At 35.7% G+C, this 25,516-nt stretch overlaps 1 protein-coding gene across 1 annotated transcript in view; it reads right to left on the bottom strand.

The window, feature by feature from the left end:
* jmjd1ca (jumonji domain containing 1Ca) overlaps positions 1-25,516 on the bottom strand; it is a 157,196-nt gene that overhangs the window by 41,935 nt on the left and 89,745 nt on the right. The window contains exons 4-5 of the mRNA XM_056477224.1: positions 24,021-24,070; positions 14,318-14,431 (exon numbers count right to left, since the gene is read on the bottom strand). Coding sequence (XP_056333199.1) covers positions 14,318-14,431; positions 24,021-24,070 — 164 coding nt within the window. The remainder of the gene's footprint in view (positions 1-14,317; positions 14,432-24,020; positions 24,071-25,516) is intronic.

Genomic DNA, 25,516 nt, shown 5'->3' with positions numbered 1-25,516 from the left:
TATGCAGAAAATTATGAAGTAAAGCTAATAATATTGTAAATAACATTCAATTTTCCTACACAGAATGATCCTTTCACCTCAAGACATCAGTGTGTCGCCAGGAGCCATGGTTATTGATCTGGACTATTGGTTCGTATGTGTTAATTTTTAATTTAAAAACACATTAATCACTGACTGCCATTATACAAATCGCCAAGGATTTAGCTAAAAGTCTTCTTTAATGCTCTACTGAAGAAGAAGAAAAAAGTCACCTACATATTGGATGACCTGAGGGTGAATAAATGAACAGAAAATGTTAATTTGTTAGGTGGATTATCTCTTTAAGTTGTCACTCAATACTGTGCCATTTCTGCTGTGTAAAATCAACTATAGAAGGTAAATTATAAAGAAACTGATGCAGCGCAGTTATTTTGTTGTTCACCATGATATCGAATAACCATACTCTAAAATGTTTTGCATTTTATTTAGGTGCTAGTAGAATAAAACAGCGACAGTTTTGTCAATAATTTAAAAGTAAAGTTAAAAGCAACCACAATTTCTTGCAAATAAGTAGGATAAGGAAGCTGCCTGACAGGAGTGAAGATATCTGCACGTCATCTAAACATCTTACTGTGACTAAGCTGGACTAATGAAAATAATTGCATTATTGGTGCACATGTAAATGTAATCACTGTTCATAATTGACAGTCACATTGTCTGGTGTATGACTCTAAATGTCCTGTTCAAACAGGAGCTTACATCAGAGATTTTCACTCTGAATACTTTAGTGTACTTAGTGTGAAGATAAAGGGAAAGTTCACCCAAAAAATACAAATTCTGTCATCAATTTTACTCTCACTTTACTTTTTCCAAACTTGTTTGAGTTTTTTTTTAGTTGAACACAAAAGAAGATATTTTGGAGAATGCTGGAAACCTGTAACCATTGACTTTTTTTATTCCTACTATGAAAGTCAAAGGTTACCAGTTTTAGGCTTTCTTTAAAACATCTTCCTTTGTGTTCAATGGTCATAAAGGTTTGAAATCACTTGATGACGAGTTAATAGTGAGTAAATTTTAGTATTTGGGTGAACTATTCCTTTAAGACCATATTTTACTTGTGAATGTCACCTTTTAGCAGCAGTAACTATAGTAATGTCTTATTACATTTGACACAACAGCATTAAACAGACAGCAAATTGTATATGTTGTACAGAGTGGGGCATTTGAGTGCTGCACAGAGCTGAAAACTGAAGAGAGCAGCTTTGGTGGAGGACATTGACTGGATCTAAAACTTCAGATGACAGATGGCTTATATCTGCATCTCTCCAAGTTAGAAAATAACAATTGAAAACCCAAAACAACAACAACCAGACGACTAGATGCTCAGTGGTTTTAAACTTTAATGAATTTCTTTCTTCTGCTGAACACAAAACAATGTATTTAGAAAAATGTTGGAAAAAAGCAGCCATTGACATCCATATTCGGAACAATGATTACTTTGGAAATCAATGGCTGTTTTACCCAACATTCTTCAGTGTGTCTTTTTTTGTGTTCAATAGAGAAAGTAACTCAAACAGGTTTGGAACGAGTAGAGGATGAGTAAATGATGGCATGTGAACTGTCCCTTTAAAAATTCAAATACATGATTTGACCACCATATTCTCGCAAAGTGGTGAATGAGCTCTAAATATGAGATTTACATTGTTATATGGTGATATGAGATTTTTGTCATATCGCCCAGCCCTGGCAAGAATTACCCAAAAATTACCCAAAAGGCTATTTTGCATTCCTGGAATTCATCAATCACATGAAAAAATGCTAAAGACTGCTTCAAATTGCTCTTGAAGTTGATGGTTTATTAAGTACCATTAATGGTTTTTATTATTTGAATGTTTCCATTGTTCCTCACATCATTACAAATTCATGGGCTAATTTCATTTAGAAGGGCTAATAAAGCTTTATTTAAGCAAGCAAGTAAATAAAACCAAAAGCGAATAAATTAATGAACAAGAAACCAGGTGGAAAAACTGAAACAGAGGAAGAAGCCAAAGATGACAGAACAAAAAGTAAATACTGAAAAATAATACTGTGAATGTGTGTATAAAACAGAGATGGAAAGCAGCTTTTCATTTCACACACACACACACACGCACACACACACAAACACACACACACACACACACGCACACACACTAACAAACACACACACACACACACACACACACACACACACACACACACACACACACACACACACACACACACAGTTAAATATGTGTGTGTGTCTGACTCAGTGCAGAGTGTCTTACTCACCACAGCCTCAAAAGGGAAAGTGTTCTACAGAGCCTAATGGAAACCACTCTGCCTGCTTTTCCCTTCAGTAAACCTCTCCCCTTCTCTCACTTACTTCAGTCTATCTCTGTCATACACAAGAACACACACTCGCTCACGCAGGCAAACAATGTGTTTGGAGCTTCCTAAAAACAGCTGCACTGTTCCCGTTTCAGCTTTACAGGTCAACAGTGCTTAACCCTTCCCCACACACTCACACACACAAACATGCGCGCACACACACAGACATCCTCTCATTACTCATTCACTCACATATTTTTACATACACACACACACAGACACAGACATCCTCTCATTACTCATTCAGTCACATATTTTAAAATACACACACACACACACACACACACACACACACACACACACACACACACACACACACACACACACACGCAAGCACACACACACGCACACGCACACACACACACACACACACACACACACACACACCTTCTCATTACTCGTCCAGTCACATACTTTAACACACACACGCACACACACACACACACACACACATCCTCTCATTACTCGTCCAGTTACATAGTTTACCGCACGCACACACACACACACACACACACACTCTGCTGGCCCCTTAACATGTTTTAAGTAAAAACACAGCTTTGAGTTGTCAAGGAAACAGCAATAAACACACACAGTCCTCTGTCCATGCTCCATTTTCCCTGATAGATTTCTCTCACACTTTCTCTCCACCTTTATCTCTCTCTCTCTCTCTGCTCTGTAATTCACTCACGTCTCAGAGCTCAACATTCAGAACTGTGAGCAACAGAGCAGTGGAGAGAAACACTGTGTAGTAAATAGAGCAAAGAGTAAAGTTTAACATGAAAGGAATAGAATAGAACAGCGGAGTACGACTGCTGATCTAAAAGTAGTACAGTAGAACAGCAGGACGGGGTAAAACTGGGAAAGAGCAAAGTGGAGTACAGTAGATTAGAATAGAACAGAGTGGAGGGTAGCACAGAATAGCACGACAGGACAAAATAGAGTACAGTAGAAGAAAATAGAGCAGTGGAGAATATAATACGGTAAAAAGAAGTTGAGTGTGGGTTAAAGCACAAAGTAGTTTACAGTGGAAATTAATTATATAAGTGCATACGAGTGGAGAATGAGTTGAAATCTACAGCAGAAATGTAGAGAATATATAGCTGCACTTAATCAGTATAGGCTTAAATACATCAGGACAGAATACAGTATAACAGAATAGAATATAATGGGCAAAAACTGATTGGAGCAGAATATAATTAAGCATGGTTGACATTAGATTAATAGAATTAAATAGAACAGATATGGATGTGTGTTCGTGTAATGGAGTACAAGAACAGACTATAAAACAGAATAGAATAGGCACAGTTAAGTACATTAAAATGAAATCGAACAAAGCTGAGTGAGGTAGAACAGAATAGACAGAATGGAGAAGAAAATAAAAGCATAGAAAAGAGCACAATAAATGAGCACATTTAAGTGACATGCAAGTAGGGACTTATGTAAAGAATAAATAGAAGGGTACAGTTGCATAAAAATAGAATGGAACTGAGTAAAGTCAGTAAGAAGAACCACACACAGAGTAGACAGAACAGAATAAAATAGAATAGAATAGAACAAAACAACAGAACAGAACAGAATAGAACAAACCAGAACAGAATAGAACAAAGGGGGACAGAACAGAATAGAATAGAACAGAATAGAATAGAACAAAACAGAACAGAGTAGAAAAAATAGAACTGAACAGAATAGAACAGAACAGAATAGAATAAAACAGAACAGAACAGAATAGAATAAAAACAAAGAAGATAGAAGTAGGGCAAAAATTAGAAGAACAGAGTAAAAGAGTTGCTCAGATTTAGAATTGACCTAAACAGGATGGTATAATAAAATAGAATAAAAAGAAAAAACCTACAAAAAGGCAAACTATGAATTGAATCAAGCTCCAGTTTCAAGACCTGCAATGAGATGACTCCAATCTTGTGAGGATTTCAAAGGGGAGCACACAATTTCCATCAATATACAAAATTTTAGCCTAAAGGCTCTTTGAAATACATGCTTCATCCTACATTTTTGCATTGCAAATATGTTGTTTCAGGTACATTTAGTTGTACGTTTTAGATGACAAATCTACTAGAGGGCGTCGTCTACATTTAGCAAATCTGAAATGTTTTACTTTGTGTGTTTTGTTATAAGTTTCAGATACACGTCCTTCTTGAAGATCACTTAGCGGAACCACTAGCCTAAACTCAATCAATAGTCTTTTGAAAGAAAAAACATAAGAGAAAACTGCACAATGACCATGTAGTTTTACCTTGATTTTACATTGCTTTAATCTCTTGTGAAACCATGCTTGGCATCACAAGTACAACACAGTACAAGGTGAGTTACTGAGCAAACTGATCACGCCAGAAACATTGTCCATATGGAGATAGACAGGTCAGGCAAACATATTTCCACTTTATATTAAGTGACCTATAACTACTATACTATGTATTGCAGCACACCTCTGGTACTCTTGAAGTGGGATAAAGGTAGGAATAGAGACAGGTTTAGTGGTATGGGTGGGTTTAAGGTGTATGGGAGGGTATACGGTGTATTTAAAGCTGTAATTACAAAAATGTATTACACATGTAATTACAAGCAGGTATTTACTTAAGCAAAATTACAACGTATTTAAACAAAAAGTACATTGTAGCAAATTATTCATTTCAGCGAAAGTACATATTTGTTAAGGCCTCCTAATATTCAGTGAGACACATTTTGATTACAATTATAGACATTAAGGTGTGTTTGGGTGGTCGTATTTGTTTTGTGTTGTGAAAAGAACGCATTGAAAATGATCCTTTATTCATCTCTGTTAATATCATTAGTGTGAAAATGAACAAAAGTCGTTGTCTTCATACTGATTAATTTAATCTAGAAACTGTCATTTTTAACAGATATTTAAGTGCAATTTGCTTTAATTGTGAATTAAACTGAATACAGTAAAGTAGAATCCAATAGAAAATAATAATACAATTAAATACAGTGGGGTAGAGTAGAATTAAATCAAACATAACAGAATAAAAACCCAGTCGTGTGCTTTAAAATAGACACGTACAGCAGAAAAAAAACAGCACAGAATTAGAATAGACCTAAACAGAAATACAGTAGAATAAAACAGAACCAAACAGACTTGACTAGACTGGAACATGGGATCAGAGTGCAGATGTGGTTTAGAGGCTGTTCCTCGTAGAATTTCCAGAACTGTAGCATTCAGAGCACATCAGTGTCATGCGCCAGAGTTTTATCCAGACGCTCGCTCTCTCTCTAGCTCTCTCTCTAACGCTTTCCCTCCCTCTGTTTGTGTTTTTTCTCACAGCTTCACAGTTCTGCCTCCACACACACACACACGCGCGCACACACACACACACACACACACACACACACACACACACACACACACACACACACACACAAACACACACACACACACACACACACACACACATGCACACACACACACACACACACACACACACACACACACACACACACACACACACACACATACATACACACAGAGAGACTCAGATGAAAGAGAGGGGGGTCTCTCTTTTATCATCCATCCACAGGCATCAGAGACTGGGAGTGATGAAATGATGCAGTGCTGTGTGTGTGCGCGTATGTGTGTGTGCTTCTCCACAGCTCACAGTGAACATAAACACTTTTACGCAGAGGGCTACAGTGCTGTGTATCTGTGTGTGTCACCGTTTCTCCTCCTGCACTAAATTATATGATTGCTCAGTGTGATTATGATAAACAAGCACAGCCTGCAGGAGTATGTAAAGAGTGATGAGCACGTGTCTACGGCTAATTACACAACCTTTACAAAAACACACACGGCTGAATTTACTATAGGGGAAGCACTCGAATCCAGACCTATACTGCAAAATATAATAGAATCCACTTCAGCCTGTGCTGTAATATCCAATCTGAAAATGTGAAATTTATAGAAAAACTAATAGATCATTATTATTCAGACCTCAAATTCAAACCATCAAGGTTGCAGGGAAATATGACAAGCTGGTCTTTTCAGTTCCACAAACTCTGAAGCTAATATAGTTTCTAAATAAAATTATGTGGGAAAATACTCTGTGTTCTTTCAATAGCAGCTTTTTCTTTGATGATTCCTCACTTCAGAATACTGTTACAATATTTTAAATGCATCTTTTATTTAATTATTATTATTATAATCATTTAGAAAACTTAAATTTTGTATATTTTTGAACATTGCACTTATTTATTCATGGCATGCAGCATAATGTACAAAAATGCAACTTTCATTGTTTATATAATAAGTGTAGCTCTTGTAATGTGGTTCTGATCTATACTGCAGGGCTCAATATTTATTCATTAATTCTCCTTCAGCTTTGTCCCTTATTTATCAGGGATCACCACAGAGGAATGAAACCCCAACTTATCCAGCATATGTTTTGCGAAGCGGATGCCCTTCCAGCTGCAACCCAGTACAGGGAAACACCCATAAACACTCACATTAACACACGCGCTACGGTCAATTTAGTTTATTCAATTCACCTCTAGCGCATGTCTTTGAACTGTACCTGGAGGAAACCAAAGCCAACTCAGGGAGAACATGCAAACTCCACACAGAAATGCCAATTGGTCCCGCTGGGAATTGAACCAACGACCTTCTTGCTGTGCAGCGACAGTGCTAACCACTGAGCTACCCTGCCACCAAGGGCTCAATATTTCTATTGAAAATATATTATTCAATGTAGACAACACCATCAAAAGTTTGGAATCAATAAACTTACAAATAAAGGTCCTGAAAGATTGATTCACAGCTACACTATATAAAAACCTTTTCTGCTTTCTTACAGAAGCTTTTTGTTGTGTTTACACCAGATGTGACACGAGCGAACAAATTGCGCTATTCACATGCAAATAGACACGTGAACATTTTGAGTTTACTTGCTTCATTCCCATGTCAAATTTGTTTCATTTGTGTGTCAAATTCACTTTACAATAGATGCTGATTTACGTCATGAGCGGGGCTTCTGTCTGACCAGTAACTAGGAGTGTCAAAATTTATTGTTTCTTTGGTGCACTGCAATGCAGACGTGGACAATTCGGTTTTGGTTCAGTAATAGACCATAACCAGTTATTGTGTACTGACATTATTTATCTCATATGCGCTATGTCGCAGTAGCTAACTATGGCAAGGGAGGCAAGCGCGAGTAAATAAATGCTCCAACTACTTAACGCAGAAACCGTGCACAATTTACTATGTGTGTGTTTGCTGGACAGTCATTCACTGACAGGGAAGTTACAGCAGAAGCCCCTATTTCACTATTTAAGCCCTTATTTCTCTCTCTCTCTCACTGTGGCCCTTTTGATTTGTTGGCGGGAGATAACTTTTCCTCTCCTCTCGGTTGTTACAGCGATACTTGTGGATCCAGACACGAGCGCGTGTCTGCAGGGCAAGTTTTCTCCACCGCGTCTATCATGGATCAGCTGTGATTGCTGTTGTCATTTATCAATGGTTATGTTTCCATCCAAAAATACAAATAAACTTTATGCGCAAAACTGGATTATCGGATAAAAGATGTGTAAATAAGGCAGCGTTTCCATCCAACGAGTCAAAGAGAACAAAATCTGAACAAAACTTCCTGACTCACTACTGCCAAATATCAACAGTAAAAACAGAATTTGCAGCAATAAGAGAAGCTGCATTAATCTTTTCTTCATTTAATAAATGACTTGTGCCTTAGAAGGCAATCCTGACACACAGTGAACGTGTGGTGGCGTCTGAAAGCGTGAGATGTGAAGCGCAGACGCTCTTGATTCTGGAGGTAATTAATAATATAATAACACTAATACTGAAATGGTTAAGGCGTTTTAGAATGACCAAAACAACATTTCAGATGCTTTACAATGTGCTCAGCATGCTGGTTTGTCCATTCATACAAATTTTTATCACCACATGATCTCTTACAACAAAATCACATGACCTTTTTTTAATGCGCATACTGGAATTTGTTCGGTAAAAGTGTTTCCATCGCAGTTCATGCGCATCTTTTCTTGAATAAAAAGTTTATTCTACTCAGTTATGCGCATATGTTTTTTATGCACGTTTTTTTAATTTATGCGCATCTTGGCATTTCCATCAACTGATTTTTTCATATCCAAAATGACCATAAAATTAGGTGGATGGAAACGGAGTACTGTCATTCATCGGTGAACAGCGCCAGAGCGTTAGAGCCAATCGCAGCCCTTTCTGTTGAGTGTGTGACCAGAAAGCAAGCAGGATATTTACTATTTACATTTGTTTATTTGCTATAAAAGCTCATGTTGTTCTGTGCATGTACTTGAGTTTTTAAAGGTACAGTTCATATATCTGACTGCTTGTTTTAAAGGACAAAATTGTATTACAAATAATATCTAAATATAAATAGGCTATATTTATACATTTTAAGACAAGAATTGTTGTGCTGTGAAGGAAAATACATAATTGTGGATGGAAAGCATCATCAGTGCACCGTGATATCGAATTGAACCAAATCGATGGCATGATCATTGTAACTGAACCGAACCGTGAGATAGTGCACCTCTAGCTAGTAGCTGTGCTTTATGTGATTTAGGAAGGCTGAATTGTTTATTTGTTCAGTGTCGTGTCTGAGTCCATTAGATTCTTTTAGAGATGCACTCAGTTTATCAGTTTATCAACTCCTTCCAGAAACAGTACTGGCGATAACGTCATAATCACGCCCAGGTGCAAGCTCCTGATTGGTTAATGCAGCACGAATGTCTGCTAAAGCTCAGATTTTCCAATTCGAGCGATATGCATGTCAAACATGCAAAATGCTTAATTTGAGCCACTTCATTCGTGCAAGTCTCGTCATTCGCACCACCTCATTCACGTGAATACCGTTGCAGCATGTCTATTCATGTCTTTGCATTGACTTAACATGTAAATCACTCTTACTTGACACTTCATTCGTGTCTAGTGTGAACGCACAATAATATTATATTCTTAAATCTATTACTTTTTATTAGTGTGCAGAATATTTTTTTACTATTTTAAAGAACATTTTGTGAAATAAAAAATGTTCAAATACTTCAAACACATTCGCTGTCAATTAAGAACATTTATATTTAAAATGAAGACATTTATTTAGCTGGGCAGCTTAAAAAATTGACCAGTGATGCAAGAAAAAGAACTTTTGAGCCATTGTTTAATGAATAAATGCAATGCAAATGAGAGATTTATCCTCTTTTTTAATGTTTGGATAATTTTGTCCACTATAAAACATCTTAACACACATAAGGGCTTTTGAAACTGTGCCCAACACTAGGTTATCATAATTGTAAACACTGCTTTTAACCTTGGGTAAAAAGAAATGTTTCACAGTTTTAATTTATGATGCTTTTTCCACTGCATGGTACAGCTCAGTACGGCTCACTTTTGGGGGTGTCCAACTGTATAAAATACCTGATAAGTTTTACTACCTCCTCGGTTAAATTTCTGTACCAATACTAAAATGTGACGAAAACAATATTTTACAGTGTTTTAGACAGTAATTAAACACAGTATTTTGTGCATTTTTATAGCTTTTAAAGTAAAAGAAATGCTTTTGTTTTTACCTGTGTGCTGTGAAAAGACAATTTACCATAGACATATGCTGATATTCAATCATTTAAAATATTGTGATAATGAACATGCACAATATTGATATTGTGAGCAGTTCAAAGTACAGTTATATTATAATAATATAACATTATATTTTATATAATAATAATTATGGCGACGCAGTGGCGCAGTAGGTAGTTTTGTCACCTCACAGCAAGAAGGTCGCTGGTTCGAGCATCGGCTGGGTCAGTTGGCGTTTCTGTGTGGAGTTTGCATGTTCTCCCTGCGTTCGCGTGGGTTTCCTCTGGGTGCTCCGGTTTCCCCCACAGTCCAAAGACATGTGGTACAGGTGAATTGGGTAGGCTAAATTGTCCGTAGTGTATGTGTGTGAGTGTGTGAGTGTATGAGTGAGTGTGTGTGTGTGGATGTTTCCCAGAGATGGGTTGCAGCTGAAAGGGCATCCGCTGCGTAAAACATGTGTTGGATAAGTTGGCGGTTTATTCCGCTGTGGCGACACCGAATTAATAAATGGACTAAGCCAAAAAGAAAATTAATGAATGAACGAATGAATAATAATAATTATTAATAATAATAATATTTATTATTATTTAATCTTCTTGAGTGCCTTTTAACAATATTCATATCGTTGTATTGGCAGCTGTGTTCTTAATAGTACGCAATCTTGTAGACCTGTAGGTAATTTATTTTTAAAACATTCACATTTTGTTAATGTGGCCTACGACATTAAAAATTCTGTGTTTAAAGGTTTATTTAAAGGTCTTTCATTCATTAACTATGAACAGAAAGAGTCCATTTAAAATCAGTTAATTTAAAGCCAATGTAATGACTCCAAAAGCACTTAATAATTTTAGGTGCTGTTCATTTCTTGGTTAATTCTTAATAACACTTTAAAATCGAAAGTTGCAATGATTTTATTAAATGAAGGAAATAACTATTGAAATTCAAAATAACTATTGAAATTCAGTTATATATTTGAAATTACTTTTAACGAAACTTTAATATGGCAATTTCTCACAATGCAATAAAATGAATGCAATAATTTAACATTTACTAATGAGGCTTTATGAGTGCTACCTACTGTACTTTATCATCCTCTTGCATTTTAATAAGTTTAACACATTTGTTTACTCTGAACATGTATATACAATAAAGAAATATGGTAAGTATTTTTGTTTTTATATCTGTTAAAGTAATCTTTTGCAGCTTAGGTCAATATTGTGATAATAACAATTATCAAGATAAAAACTTCAGTAATTAAAGGAATAACAAAGAGAGGGTGGGACATAGTGTAGCTCCTCCCCTTATAAAAAAACAGCCAATAGAGCGTAAGTGCAACAAATGAAAGCAAATGAGAAGGGGACGGGGCATGTCAGATACTAGAGAGCATTTGACTGGTCAAGATTTGATGAGAAACTGCAGTATGAGGTGACTTGAAAAAAAAATTGTTGATCCTTTTAGATATCAGTGACAAACTGCAAACTTTACACGTTTATATCAATTTCATATATTTTAAATGTGAAATTTGTCACTGTTTTAGAGCACACTAGCATATTATAAGACTAACATCCTGAAACTAACATCTACATTTTTTATTTGAATTTTTACAAGACCTTTAACTGCAAAAAGAAAAACTGATAAATTGAATAATTGACAGGCTAACTGACTAATTGAATTGAAATTAAGAAGACTAATTGACAATATATAATATGAAGATACCCAATACTTAGAGTTTAAGAGGTCACATGCTGCATTCTTCTGATCAATAGCTGTGTTAACTTTATGTTAATGAGCATTCTAAAGCATCGCATTAAAAAAAAATCTAATTCGCAAAAAGATTTGTTCACTCAAAGTGATTACGGACTTGTGTGAAAAGAGTTAAAGTAAATAATGGGAGACGAAAAGGCATTTGCTGAATAAACTACTCTATTGTAGTGAACATCACACCCTTGAGACTCATGCTTGCCTTGTGTACTGTTGGTTGCTAGGTTACTAATACTACAGTGAGCCGCTCTAAAAACTTGATGGAATTGCACCTAATTTGTATTTTTTCGCAAACTATGAAAATGAATTTGCTTCACGTTAGGATGGAAACACAGCTAATGACATAGATATCGTAAATATACATATGTTTAATTCATGTTTATTTCTATAACACTTTTACGATGTAGATTTTGTCAAAGCAGCTTCACATTGAAGATTATAGTAAATTGAAACTGTGTCAGTCCAGTTTTTAGAATTGAAGTTCAGTTTAGTTCAGTTCAGCGTAGTTTAAATTTCACTGCTGAAAGTTTAAACACTGAAGAGCAAATACATCGATGCGCAGCCCCACAAGTCCCAAGTTATGTATGCAATATAAATGCAATAATCTTTGTTTACAATTATATTTTTTCTTATGTGATTCTCATTCATACTGATGAGCTGAATATTTCTATGAAATATATTATTCAATGTACTCAATCCCATATATTCAATTTCAAATAAAAATCTAATTCCCAAAAATACTTATGTTCACTACAGGTGCTATTGGACTTATGTGAAAAAAGTTAATGTGCATAATGGGAGATGGAAACACATTTGCAGAATAAACTCTATTGTAGTAAACATCACACCCTCAAGATTTAATTATTTAGGTAATGCTAATTTCTAATCAGCCAATCACATGGCAGCGACTTAATGCATTTAGGCATGTAGACATGGTTAAGGCGATCTGCTGCAGTTCAAACCGAGCATCAGAATGGGGAAGAAATTGATTCAAGTGACTTTGAATGTGGCATGGTTGTTGGTGCCAGACGGGCTGGTCTGAGTATTTCAGAAACCGCTGATCGACTGGGATTTTAACACACAACCATCTCTAGGGTTTACAGAAAGTCATCTCAGACTGGTTTCTTGAACATGACATTGAGTTCACTGTACTCAAATGGCCTCCACAGTCACCATATCCTAATCCAATAGAGCACCATTGGGATGTGGTGGAACGGGAGATTCGCATCATGGATGTGCAGCCGACAAATCTGCAGCAACTGCGTAATGCTATCATGTCAATGTGAACCAAAATCTCTGAGGAATATTTCCAGTACTTTGTTGAATCTATGCCATGACTGATTAAGGCATTAAGGCCAGCAAGGTGTACCTAATAAAGTGTCCGGTGAGTGTGTGTGTGTGTGTGTGTGTGTGTGTGTATATATATATATATATATATATATATATATACATACATACATACATACATATATATATTTATATATATATATATATATATATATATATATATATATATATATACATACATACATACATACATACATATATATTTATATATATATATACATACGCACAATTTTTTTAACCCTTTAAGGACCATACACATTTAAACATCGCGAAGATTTGTTTTTAACCTCAGGTAAATTGTGAGCAGTGTAAAATAATTCTAAACAAATGTTTTTTTCATGCTATTTCAAGTGTGAAAAGCCCTGTGCTCTACTAGACAGAACATCCACAATAAACCCTGTAAAAATACTAACAATTGTCTATATAAACACCTCTGCTCTTTTTGTAACTTAAATAGAAATACTCCATAGTCCTGCATTTACATTATGGTGCTGTTTTCGCACGGTGTTTCCCCTGGAAAGCTACGTTTCAATTGACTTTCAGCCGTTTTGCGAATATAAATCTCATTATTCAACAAGTTTAATCACTTTTTTTCTCTCATTGCCATCGGATGTAATGGTAATTTGCAATTAAACAGACTGTCTGGGGCATACACTCCTAAAGGCTCTCTCACAAGCGCTCAAATACTACAAACACATAGACTAATTAAACCAGTAATGACTGGGAAATGTCATCATATTTCACACGTTTATGAGGAGGTCTGAGAAAGTAGCGACACAAATCGCATCTTTAGCAAAAAATCTAACACCTCGACCAAGAGAGAGAGACACTGTGCATGGAAGTTTATTAAATATGGTGCTGTTGGTGCTAAATAAAATCCACAATATGATTTTTTTCAACATAAGCTAAAGAGATGAGAAAAGGGAAAATGGATTATATTTTAAAATGTAAACTTTGCCAATGCAATCAAACATTTGAACAAATTTTGTCTTTTTTTATATATTGCAGTGCTGATTTGTATTCTTATATTAAAATATTTAGTTGCTAACATATCCCAGAATTCCAAAAGCCCAAGAGATAATGATTTCGCAAAGAGATTTACAAAAAAATCTATCAAAATATTTTGTATTTGAATATTTTTTTGTATACTTGCAGTATCAGTTCAATACAACAACAACACAAACACACACAACTGTTAATAATAATAACTTTCTATACACACACCTTGAACGGTTGCAGCTCCTCCTTCTCTGCGTAAAACTCCAGCTGTCTGTCAGAGATGAACTCCACCACCGACAGGCCTCCCACGCATGACTGACCAATCAGAGGCCGGAATTTCTGTTAAAGAAAATATCACAACCAATCAGTCCATCTCAACACAAGGCAAAGATTATTCATGACAACCATGACAGTCTTCATCTATTTCACCATTTGGAGAATTCATTCATTCATTTTCCTTTGACTTAGTCCTTTTATTAATCAGGGGTCGCCACAGCGGAATGAATCGCCAACTACACAGCGCATGCCCTTCCAAGACCCAGCCAAGGCTCGAACCAGCTACCTTCTTACTGAGGCGACAGCGCTACTCACTGCACCTCCGTGCCACCCATTGTGGAGCATCATTTTCGCATAAACTATATTTTTTTCAAGGGATGGAGTATTCTTTCCATCATTTCTTATTCTGAAATATTATTTGTTTTTTAGGGAGTTACATCACATGACATTTTCCAAAATCTGTGGTATTCGAAGATCATTTTTTAATATACAAAGACCAGATTTACTAAAAACACAGTGAGAAATCAGTGATGAAACACTTTACTTTTGTAGTTGACCTTATTCTATATGCAGATGTTGGAGTTTCACTTTAAAATGCTAAATTTATGGATGGAGAGCATTGAAATGAATGACTTTTTATTTATGATTTATTTAACAATTTTACATTTTACAAACATATCAAACAACCCTTCTATAAAAATAATAATAATAAAAATGATAAATAAAAATAAATAAATAAATAAATAAAAGAAAATAATAATAAAATAAAATAAAACCCAATTACACACAACTAAATGTGGGACAGATGTCTAGATTTATGCAACAATCTCAATGTAAGTCAAGTAATGAATGATTACAAACTGATGTATTATAATTGTCAAGAGCTAGCAAGGATGATCAGTCTAGATCTAGCTGTCTGGAGTTTTACCATAACTGTGCGTTCTCACCAAAGATGGCGAAAGCGTCAAAGGTCGCTCTGGCCGCCCTGGTGACAATGCTGTCTGCCTTCCTTACTCTGGCAAGAGCGATAAAATTAGCTACATTGATCTTATATTTAAAGGGGCTGTTGCAGCATATAAGCACATCAGTTACATTCCTGCATAAAAATGTGTTTTTTGGTGTGAAAATGTTGCACAATTTTGATCAAATTCATATAAAAATGGAAGATCAAGTTGGTGTGGTGTGGTTTTGCTCCACTTATCCAATAAGTGTGCACATGTCGGAAATATTCTGAAGCAGCAATACTGTTTTGTATCGTTGCATGAGATTCCCATGAGATTCCCGCTTTTTAAAGAAAAAAATATATAACATTAATGCACATCAGTAATTTGGCAGTAACTTTTTTTAATGCATGTTCCAGTAAGAAAACATTGTAAATAACTGGAAATCCGTCGACCACCATAATCATTACCATAAAGTTGACTTTAGCTCTCCTCGATGCCCACACCGGCGAAGAGGCGCCGCTCTGCTCCTTGCTGCCAATCGCCGCTGGCTCCCATTGAAAATGTATGGCTTCCGGCTACTTCGCCACTCTCACCGATTTCGGTGTGAATGCACAGTAAGAAAAAAGGGCTACCAAATTTTAACAAACATTCTGTTATGTATTTGAAGGGAGTATCTAATCTTCTCTACTGTAGTTTCACAAAATACCAAACATCTTTCCGCCACCCTCCATGCGAGGGCGGCTGAGGGCTCTTCCAGTTTAAAAAGTAAGTGGGTAATGTATATATCAGGCATTGACATGAATTACTAATGTAATTAACTGATTAATGGTAATTAATGTAATTATTTTTGGGGAACTAGAGAAAGTTTTAACAGTTTATACTGTTATGTATTTCAGTTAAATACAACGATGTTATTGGCTCAAGTCTGATTAAATGTAAACAAAGACGACATAAAAATCAGCTCGCTTATTTATAACTTTAAAGTCCCCATGAACCAGAAGCTGAGACCGTTTTTTTTTCCGTATTGTGACACAGCAGCTGGAGATATGGAATATTAAATGAGCAAACAGTGGGCGTGGCTTGTTTTTTCTACTGCGAGCTGATTGAATGTAGTAAAGTAGAAATTTCATTCAGAAAGATCAGGAAAAGGGTTTTGGGAAAGTTATTACAACCTAACAGAAACATCTTCCTCACCATTTCTGTTTGTTGTCAAAACTGACAGTTGGAGGGGCGTGGTAAAGATTATTAGCCACGCCCATTACCCCAGATAGACATAATCTGAGAATTTAACCAAAAACAAACTAGAAGTGCATTTTCAGATATTCATTTTAGATTTTTTTTCTTTAATGACAAGCAAGGATGAATTGTTCACCACAAAACTAGCAATGCGAGCTAACAAAATCATAGCTTTGATTTCATGGGCACTTTAAACAAAATACAGTATTGGTTTAATGTCTGTGCTTTGCTACAAAAGAAATCAAATCACATTAAAATAAAGCAGCAAACTTCAAATTGTTATATTTTTATAAGTATTCTATTGATTTTAATGCAGTGTTACTGAGCATAAACATTTTTAAAACTTTTAAATGACATATTAATGCTGTTTTAATGCTGTTAATTGGTGAATTACATACCGTACATACTGTACAGTAAGAAAAACGACACACTTTTAGATGTGATTTTACTGTGCAAGCAAATTATTTGTGAGAATTCAGATAAACTGTCATTGATCATGTCATATTCTCTATGCATGGTTTCTATTTATATAAATACTAGGCCAGCACACTCAAAGTTTCCATGTCTGGCTGCCTAAGTTTGTGCACTCATGTGTGTGTGTGTGTGTGTGTGTGTGTGTGTGTGTGTGTGTGTGTGTGTGTGTGTGTGTGCGTGTGCGTGTGTGTGTGTGTGTGTGTGTGTGTGTGTGTGTGTGTGCGCTCATGTAAAACGATGTGTATTATGCAACACAATAGTTTTTATATCTCTAAGGTGTCCTGAAGTGAAACCTAATCTAAATGTGGCCGCAGCATTATGGGATGTGCATGTGTGTATGTGTGTGTGCCTCTGTTTTTTATTCGTTGTGAAGGCCAAATATCCAGGCACTGTGGAAAACGACTTAATAAACATAATAAATAACATTATAATGAAAATGCAAAAGAGGTTGAGCAACAGAAATGTCCAAGGGATACAAAATATCATTAGCTCGGTATAAAACAGAAGTAAAATGGAAAGTCCCCGACATGATAAAAAACCAATTACATGTGTGCTTTTGCATAGACGTGATGCATGTGATGACTTGTGAGGAGCCGATCATCTGTCAATCCAGACCTACTGTGTGCCAGTCTGACTATGTGTGTGTGTGTGTTTTTGTGTGTGTGTGTGACTCATAAACCAAGAGCTGGAGGGTAAGGGGACAAACAGAGCGCATGTGAGCTATTTTTAGACGCTCTACTGTGTGAGCTGAGCACTCACACACTCACCGCACACACTTACACACGTCTACCGCACTGTGGTTTGAGACTCTCTTCCATCACTGAGGCAGACAGAGAAAAAGGACAAACAGCCCAGGACAAATATTCTTTTGCAGAAACAGCACATTGATGGAATTATGTGCACAGTAAACATATTTAATGCACACACACACACATACTAACGGCTAAAATAACACACTGAATATTATACTGCAGAGACTAATTAAAAGAAACCCACATGACATAATCCCAAATAAAGCAAGTGGCCAGGTTCATATTTGACTGTTTTGTGATTGTTGTTTCCTTAAAGTATCATATTTGTTTCTTGTGTCATTTATGGAAATATCAGTGTTTAAATTATATTAATTTTAATTTTTTTTTAAAGTTTGGGGTCAGTAAGAATTTACAACTTTTTTAACTGCAATTACATTGAACAAAAGTGACTTTTTGTTCAAATAATACAAATATTAGCACAAATCAAAATTGTTCCTTTGTTTGTTTGTTTAGACTATAAATTTTAAGGAGAAATTCATGTCAAAGCAGAGCACACCATAGTCTGAAATAAATAACATTTATTATATATATATAATAATAATAAACAACAAAAAATAAGGTCCAGAATTCTGGTGTTATTCTGGAGTCGGATATGAGTTTCAGTAGTCATGTCAAAGTAGTAACTAAATCAGCATACTATCATCTTAAAAACAGTGTAAGAATTAGATGCTTTGTTTCCAGTGACGGCTTAGAGAAACTTCTTCATGCTTTTATCACCAGCAGGGTGGATTACTGTAATGGACTCCTCACTGGCCTTCCCAAAAAGACAGTTAGACAGTTGCAGCTTATGCAGAACGCTGTGGCCAGGATTCTGACCAGAACCAGCAAATCAGAGCACATCACACCTCAGGTCTTTACAGTGGCTCCCAGTTACATTCAGAATAGATTTTAAAGTATAATTGCTTGTCTATAAATCACTAAATGGCCTAGGACCTCAATACATTACAGATATCCTGACTGCATACAAACTTATCAGATCACTCAGATTTTTAGGATCAAATAAATTAGAAATACTAAGAGTTCAGTCATAACAGGATGCATATGCCTCCAGCTATTATGCTCCCCGCTGCTGCTTTCAGCTTTACGAAATGATCAGATGTGCTCCAACATTAGGCACATTGAAATCAAGGCTTAAAACACATCTGTTTAGCTGTGCCTTTTCTAAATTACACACTGTGCTACGTCCAACAGATCGCACTATTATGTCTTTCTTTTCTTTTTCATTCTTTTGAAACCTGTTTAAACACATTTTAAGCTGTTTTAATATGTTTTTAATTGTTTTTAAAGCACTTTGAATGACCATTGTGTATGAAATGTGCTATATAAATAAACTTGCCTGGCCTTGCCTAATAAAATTACATCCATACTGCAAACCTTAGTTTCAAGCAACGAGTAGACACTAATCCATATCTACAGTATTAACACAATTACAGTTCTACATAATTTATCTATATGACATTGATTATACAATCTGATGACTGTTAGTATAAATACGTTTCTGTATCATTCCTTATAACACCGGAGTGCTTAATTGATTAAAAGATATAAACGTGAAAAATAAAAATGAAGGTTTTTACAAAATGTAAAAACTGTTTTCAACCTACTTGATCACTAAATCATAATAATAGAAATATTCCGGGATAATCAAGTGATGTTAAAGACTAAAAGAGCTGCTGCAAATCTATAGCAATAAATAACTGCCAAAATTTGAGCAATATTACCTATTATATGCAGTCTTGATAAGCACATAAACATTTCACAAAGCAACAAAAAAAAATTTGTAATATAATTCAGCTATATTAATTATGTCTCATTTCTCATCTTTCATTTAAATATTTATAATAGATCATATTATATCGCCAGTGTATTGTCCTTCACCCACTCTCCACTGCAGATATCAGTGTTGTCTATTAAAACCCCCCTATCGGTCGATTATCACGGATGAAAATCATTAATGTATTGTGTAAGGTGTCTATGTGAGAATAAACCAGTGTCTGGAGTATGAGCACAAAGGCTGCGGAAAGCTGTAAAACCAAGTCCAATCTTCTTCTAATCATAAACTTAAATGAGATCCGCTTCACCTTCAGTCCATGCAAGCCTGTTTAATAACTCACACTTCATCTCATGCTGGAACTTGCCATGCATAGTTTTTGTTTAAATTGCTGATATACTTTTATATTTTACCTTCATTCTTAAATTAAAAACTGACAGATTTTTACTTTACCAATTTTAAGGTTTTATTACAATGATGAGCAAGTTGCAACACACACACTTGCTCATATCTTTGTGTGATAAATACAGATATAGGTAGAAAATTATTACTTTAAGAAATTGTTTATTAATATAATTACTGACACGTTTTGCTTTCCAGCACTTTAAAATAAACCTATAAACATCTGTTAATTTCAGTTTGTTCAAAGGCACTATAGGAATTAATTGTAATTGTGGTCATTCTAATTAAGTGACGAGAAGCAGCTGCAAGTGTTTTAACAATACACATTTATCTTAAAAATTTACAATTAATATCTAAATAACTGAACTTAATTTAAAATGTTTTTTCCTTAAATCTTCAGAACAAAATCTCATGTAATTATGACAAAGTCGCAGTCGTTATTGCCCACTTTCATGTTGCTACAAACCTGTTTGTCTTTCATTCTTCTAAACATATTCTTACTGCATCAGGGTTAGAAATTAACATGGGCTAATGGCAAAAATATGACAAAAAAATTTACATAAAACCCCCAAAATACAAAATATGCGGGCAAAAAAAAGTATTTTGAGTGCAGTTTGTGTGTGTGAAAAAAAGACGTTCTCCTTTTAAAAGCTGTTTCTGTAGGCATGCAGTAATCGTAAGGGTTTGATTCATTTTCAATGGGAGCGATATGGAAAAGAGCAAAATGGTAGGGGTTTCACTGGTGGAGTATGATTAAAAGCTTGCCACTTTCACCAAAGGAGAATAAACTTTTCTGACTTGTCAGCTGTTATTCTGTGTTCACAGCACACTGTTGCAGCAATTCACACTGTGAGTCAATTCATTATAAATGAAGAGGAAAAGAAATTCCCATCATGCAATTTACTTTTAAACAACAGCGGCGGATCGTAACACTAATTTGCTGCTATATACACTACCTGACAAAAGTCTTGTCATCGATCCCAGTTGAAAGAGCACCAAATAATAACTTGACTTCTAGTTGATCATTTGGACCCAAGATTCCCACAGAAATCAGTCAAGTTTGGTGAAGGAAAAATTGGTTTGGGGTTACATTCAGAATGGGGGCGTGCGAGAGATCTGCAGAGTGGATGACAACATCAAGAGCCTGAGGTATCAAGACATTTGTGCTGCCCATAACATTACAAACCACAGGAGAGGGCAAATTCTTCAGCATTTTTCTTTGCACTCTGGGGTAAGATGAAGGAGGAGGCATTGAAGATGAAAACAAAGAATCTTGAACTCTGGGAGTCCTGCGAGAACGCTTTCCACTTTTGTTTACAACCATTAGCATGCTTGAATCATGGCCAATTTATTGTGTGTGTGTTACCAAATGCCAACAGGGTCAAGGAATTTTAAACCATTCTGATAATTGTGTAATTTTTACAAATTTGAAAATGACCGAAGACTACCATAAAGTTAAAAATAATAAAAAAATATCACAGGAGGCAACTGTTAAAATGTGTTTGAATTAGTAGCATTACATTTACATTTATTCTTCATTCATTCATTTTCTTTTCGGCTTATTCCCTTTATTAATCAGGGGTCCCCACAGCGGAATGAACCGCCAACTTATCGAGCATATTTTACACAGCGGATGCCCTTCCAGCCACAACCCAACACAGGGAAACACTCATACACTCCTGCACTCACACACATACACTACGGCCAATTTAGTTTATTCAATTCACCTATATCGCATGTCTTTGGACTGTGGGGGAAACCGGAGCACCCGTAGGAAACCCACGCCAACACCGGGAGAACATGCAAACTCCATACAGAAATGCCAACTGACCCAGCCGGGGACCCAGCGACCTTCTTGCTGTGAGGCAACTGTGCTACCCACTGCGCCACCAAGAGGCCCCATTTACATTTATATTTTTATACATTTATTGAAACACTGACCATTATAACCAACCACACAAGTTTCTCTTATAACCGTATGAAAGCAACGGCCAATCAGATTTTAGTTTTAAAATTTAGATTAGTCACAGCATTAAACACCAGAGAACAGTTGAGTGCAGGCATACTGACTGAATTCACAGATTTCAGTAAACAACACAGTCCTACCAAAGATACAATTAATAAGCTTATAATAAGAAGGAGGAAAAAATAAAGTGCAGCATGAAATCAATTCCATGGGGCAAATAATGCCCCTTAAATGTCAAAGCTACTTTCCTAGACTTTAATTGACACACTAAATATCAATATCATAGTGTATTTATTTACATCAAGCTATATACTGCAGAGAATGAGGAACAAGAGGTGGAAGGAATAAATGTGAGTAAATTATGACCGAATACACCTTCATTTTGCTTCTGAAACACAAATAAAGATTGCAGCTATATATAACCATGATATAACAGATATAACACCATGATTACATGAAAAAAAATATTTTAAATTATTAAAAAACTAACAAAATAGATTAATATGAGCTTACAATTCATTTTAACTCAGAAAAAATCGTCCAAAGTTGTCTTTATGATGCCTTTTTTTTTGTGTTTTCCATCCTCACCGGGGCATTTGGTCTCCACAATATGGACGAAACCTGAGGCACACACATCGCATTCAACACCAGATCAAAATCTGGATCACAAATGCGCATGTGATCAAACTCTGGAAGCCTCTTTTTACAATGGCCACACACACACACACACATCTCCCTCTGTCCTTTCATTCCTCTCCCTCTCTGTCTCTCGAACACAATCTAGGTCACACACCTGCTGAAGCACAGCCATACACCCTCACTCTTGGCAGAGCACACAGTGTTGCCATGGTTTTAGTGTGTGTATGTGTGTGTGTGTGTATGTGTATGTGTGGAACATTAAGACTTCATTAAGCCTTTAAAGCTCCTTGGTTCTGTCTCTACACATGCTTTTGGGGGACAGAGAGCATTTGTGTGTGTGCGTGTGTGTGTGAGAGCGAGAGAATGCACAATTTGAGACTGTTTATATTTTGGTGGAAGAAGGATGTGTGTGTACGTAATTAGAAACGTCTGCCTAGCACAAAGCCACATTTAGGAATCCTTAATAAAATAGGTCAGAGTTTGTGCACACGGACATACACAGCAGGACAATCAAACACATGCAGGAGCCGCTGCTGATTGAAAAAACAGAGATAAAGCAGAAACAGTTAAAGGCGGTAAATGTCATATCAGTCCACACCCAATGAGAGAAATAGAGAGACACACTGAGGGAAAAAACAGCAGAGTTAATCACTGACCCTTGGGCTGTGACATACTGACACGTGTCTCGCCACAGAAGCTGCTCTTTAACCCACGCTGAATCAATTGCAGCTCCTTCCTTCTGTAAATAACATGCGTATTTTGTATCTCCAATCTACCATACTGGACTATTGTTCAGCAGGAGGAGAGATCACTTTAATGTTTAGTTGTTCCTCCATGGTAGTGGAGTTAAATGGAGACTTTTGAGAAGCCGAGTCAGACGTCACTTCTGAGGAACTACCCAGGAAACTCACGAGAGTCTGACCATGTCACAAGCTTTAGGATACTGGAGGACTGTGTGTTTGTGCTTTCCAGCTGTATATTATAGAGATATACACTCTTATTTAGATTTTTGCTAGGCGATGTATGTAGTTGTAGTCACCATATTGCAGTTGATTGAAACCAGTGTAATTATGCAAATGAGGTATTTTTAATTAAATATGTCAAACGTGTTCATATTTTGCATACAAGCTACTGTATAGCACAACAAGTTTAACACTGTTTACTTGACCTCTATCTATCACTCCATAACTCAAGAAATACTGGAGACAGCTATAAAAGAAATAAATAACATGCGCGTTTTGTTTCTCCAATCTACCATACTGGAATATTGTTTAGCAGGAGGAGAGATCACTGTAATGTCCCAGTTGTTCCATCCATGGTAGTGGAGTTAAATGGAGAGCAAATGGAGACTTTTGAGAAGCCGAGTCAGACTTAACTTCTGAGGAAATACTGGAAACAGAAGTCTGACCATGTCATAAGCTTCAGGATACTGGATGACTGTGTGTTTGTGCTTTCCAGCTGTTTATTATAGAGATATACACTCTTATTTAGATTTTTGTGAGGCAATATAAGTAGTTTTCACCATATAGCAGTTGGTTGAAACAAGTGTTTTTATGCAAATGAGGTATTATTGAATTAAATATCTCAAACGTCTTCAGAATTTGCATACAAGCTATAGCACAGCAAGTTTAACCATTTATGAAGTCAGGTTATTGTTTACTGGACCTCTATTTATCACTCTATAATTCAAGAAATACTGGAGACAAATGAAATAAATAAATAATGTGCACATTTTGTTTCTCCAATCAACCCTACTGGACTATTGTTCAACAGGAGGAGAGATCACTATAATGTCCCAGTTGTTCCTCCATGGTACTTTTAAGAAGCAGAGTCAGACTTAACTTCTGAGGAACTACCCAGGAAACTCATGAGAGTCTGACTGTGTCACAAGCTTCAGGATTCTGGAGGACTGTGTGTGTTTGTGCTTTCCAACTAAATATTATAGAGATATACACTCATATTTTGATTTTTGTGGAGGTAATTTAAGTAGTTTTCACCATATTGCAGTTGATTGATAATGAGAGTTCCACACATTTTTAAACTAGTTTAATGAATCAAATAAGGTATTATTGAATTAAATATGTCAAACGTGAACATAATTTGCATACAAGCTACTGTATAGTACAACAATTTTTACACAAAGTCAGGTTACTGTTTGCTTGACCTCTTTTTATCAATCCATAATTTAAGAAATATACTGCAGACAAATAATAATAAAAAAAAAACTTGATTTGTTGATATCAAACTTTTTTTGTAAAATAATATGTTGTATATATTCAGGCATATTATGTATGGAAAATATCCTCTGTAAACACTGAAATATTGTATGTATGTAAGGTGTTATTTACTCTACACTATAAAAACACAATTGATTTATGCTGGGACAACATGAAGAAATTAAGTTAACTGATTAGTTTTTACAAATTTAAGTGGATTGAACATAAAACAATTAAGTAATCCCCCCAAAACGTGTTTTAAATAAGTAATCTGAACAAACAGCAGATTTTTTTTTTTTAATTATTAAAGTTTTGGCATCTTCGATCTTTGATAACACAGCATGTGGGTGTTACGTTTCAGTATAGATGAGCTGATTTTCAAACTTTTGAAAACGGAGGCATGGCTATCCACAATCGCTTTCTGATTGGTCTTCTGGATTATTGCGTTTCGTTCCCTAGATTGGTCAATGTATAAAGTCAGGTTACTGTTTACATGAGCTTTTTTATCATTCCATAATTCAAGAAATACTGCAGACAGCTATAAAATAAATAAATGACTGTTTTGGTCAAATAAAATGTTTTATATACTCAGGCATATTATTTATGGGGGAAAAATTGCTATGTAAACACAAAAAAATTTAATAAAGTTTGATGTATGTGTTGTTTACATTTAACTGTAAAATACACA

Source organism: Danio aesculapii, chromosome 17, assembly GCF_903798145.1.
Source record: "Danio aesculapii chromosome 17, fDanAes4.1, whole genome shotgun sequence".
NCBI classification, from domain to species: Eukaryota; Metazoa; Chordata; class Actinopteri; order Cypriniformes; family Danionidae; genus Danio; species Danio aesculapii.
Note: the sequence above shows the minus strand (reverse complement) of the source record. Positions and strands in the feature narration are given on the sequence as shown.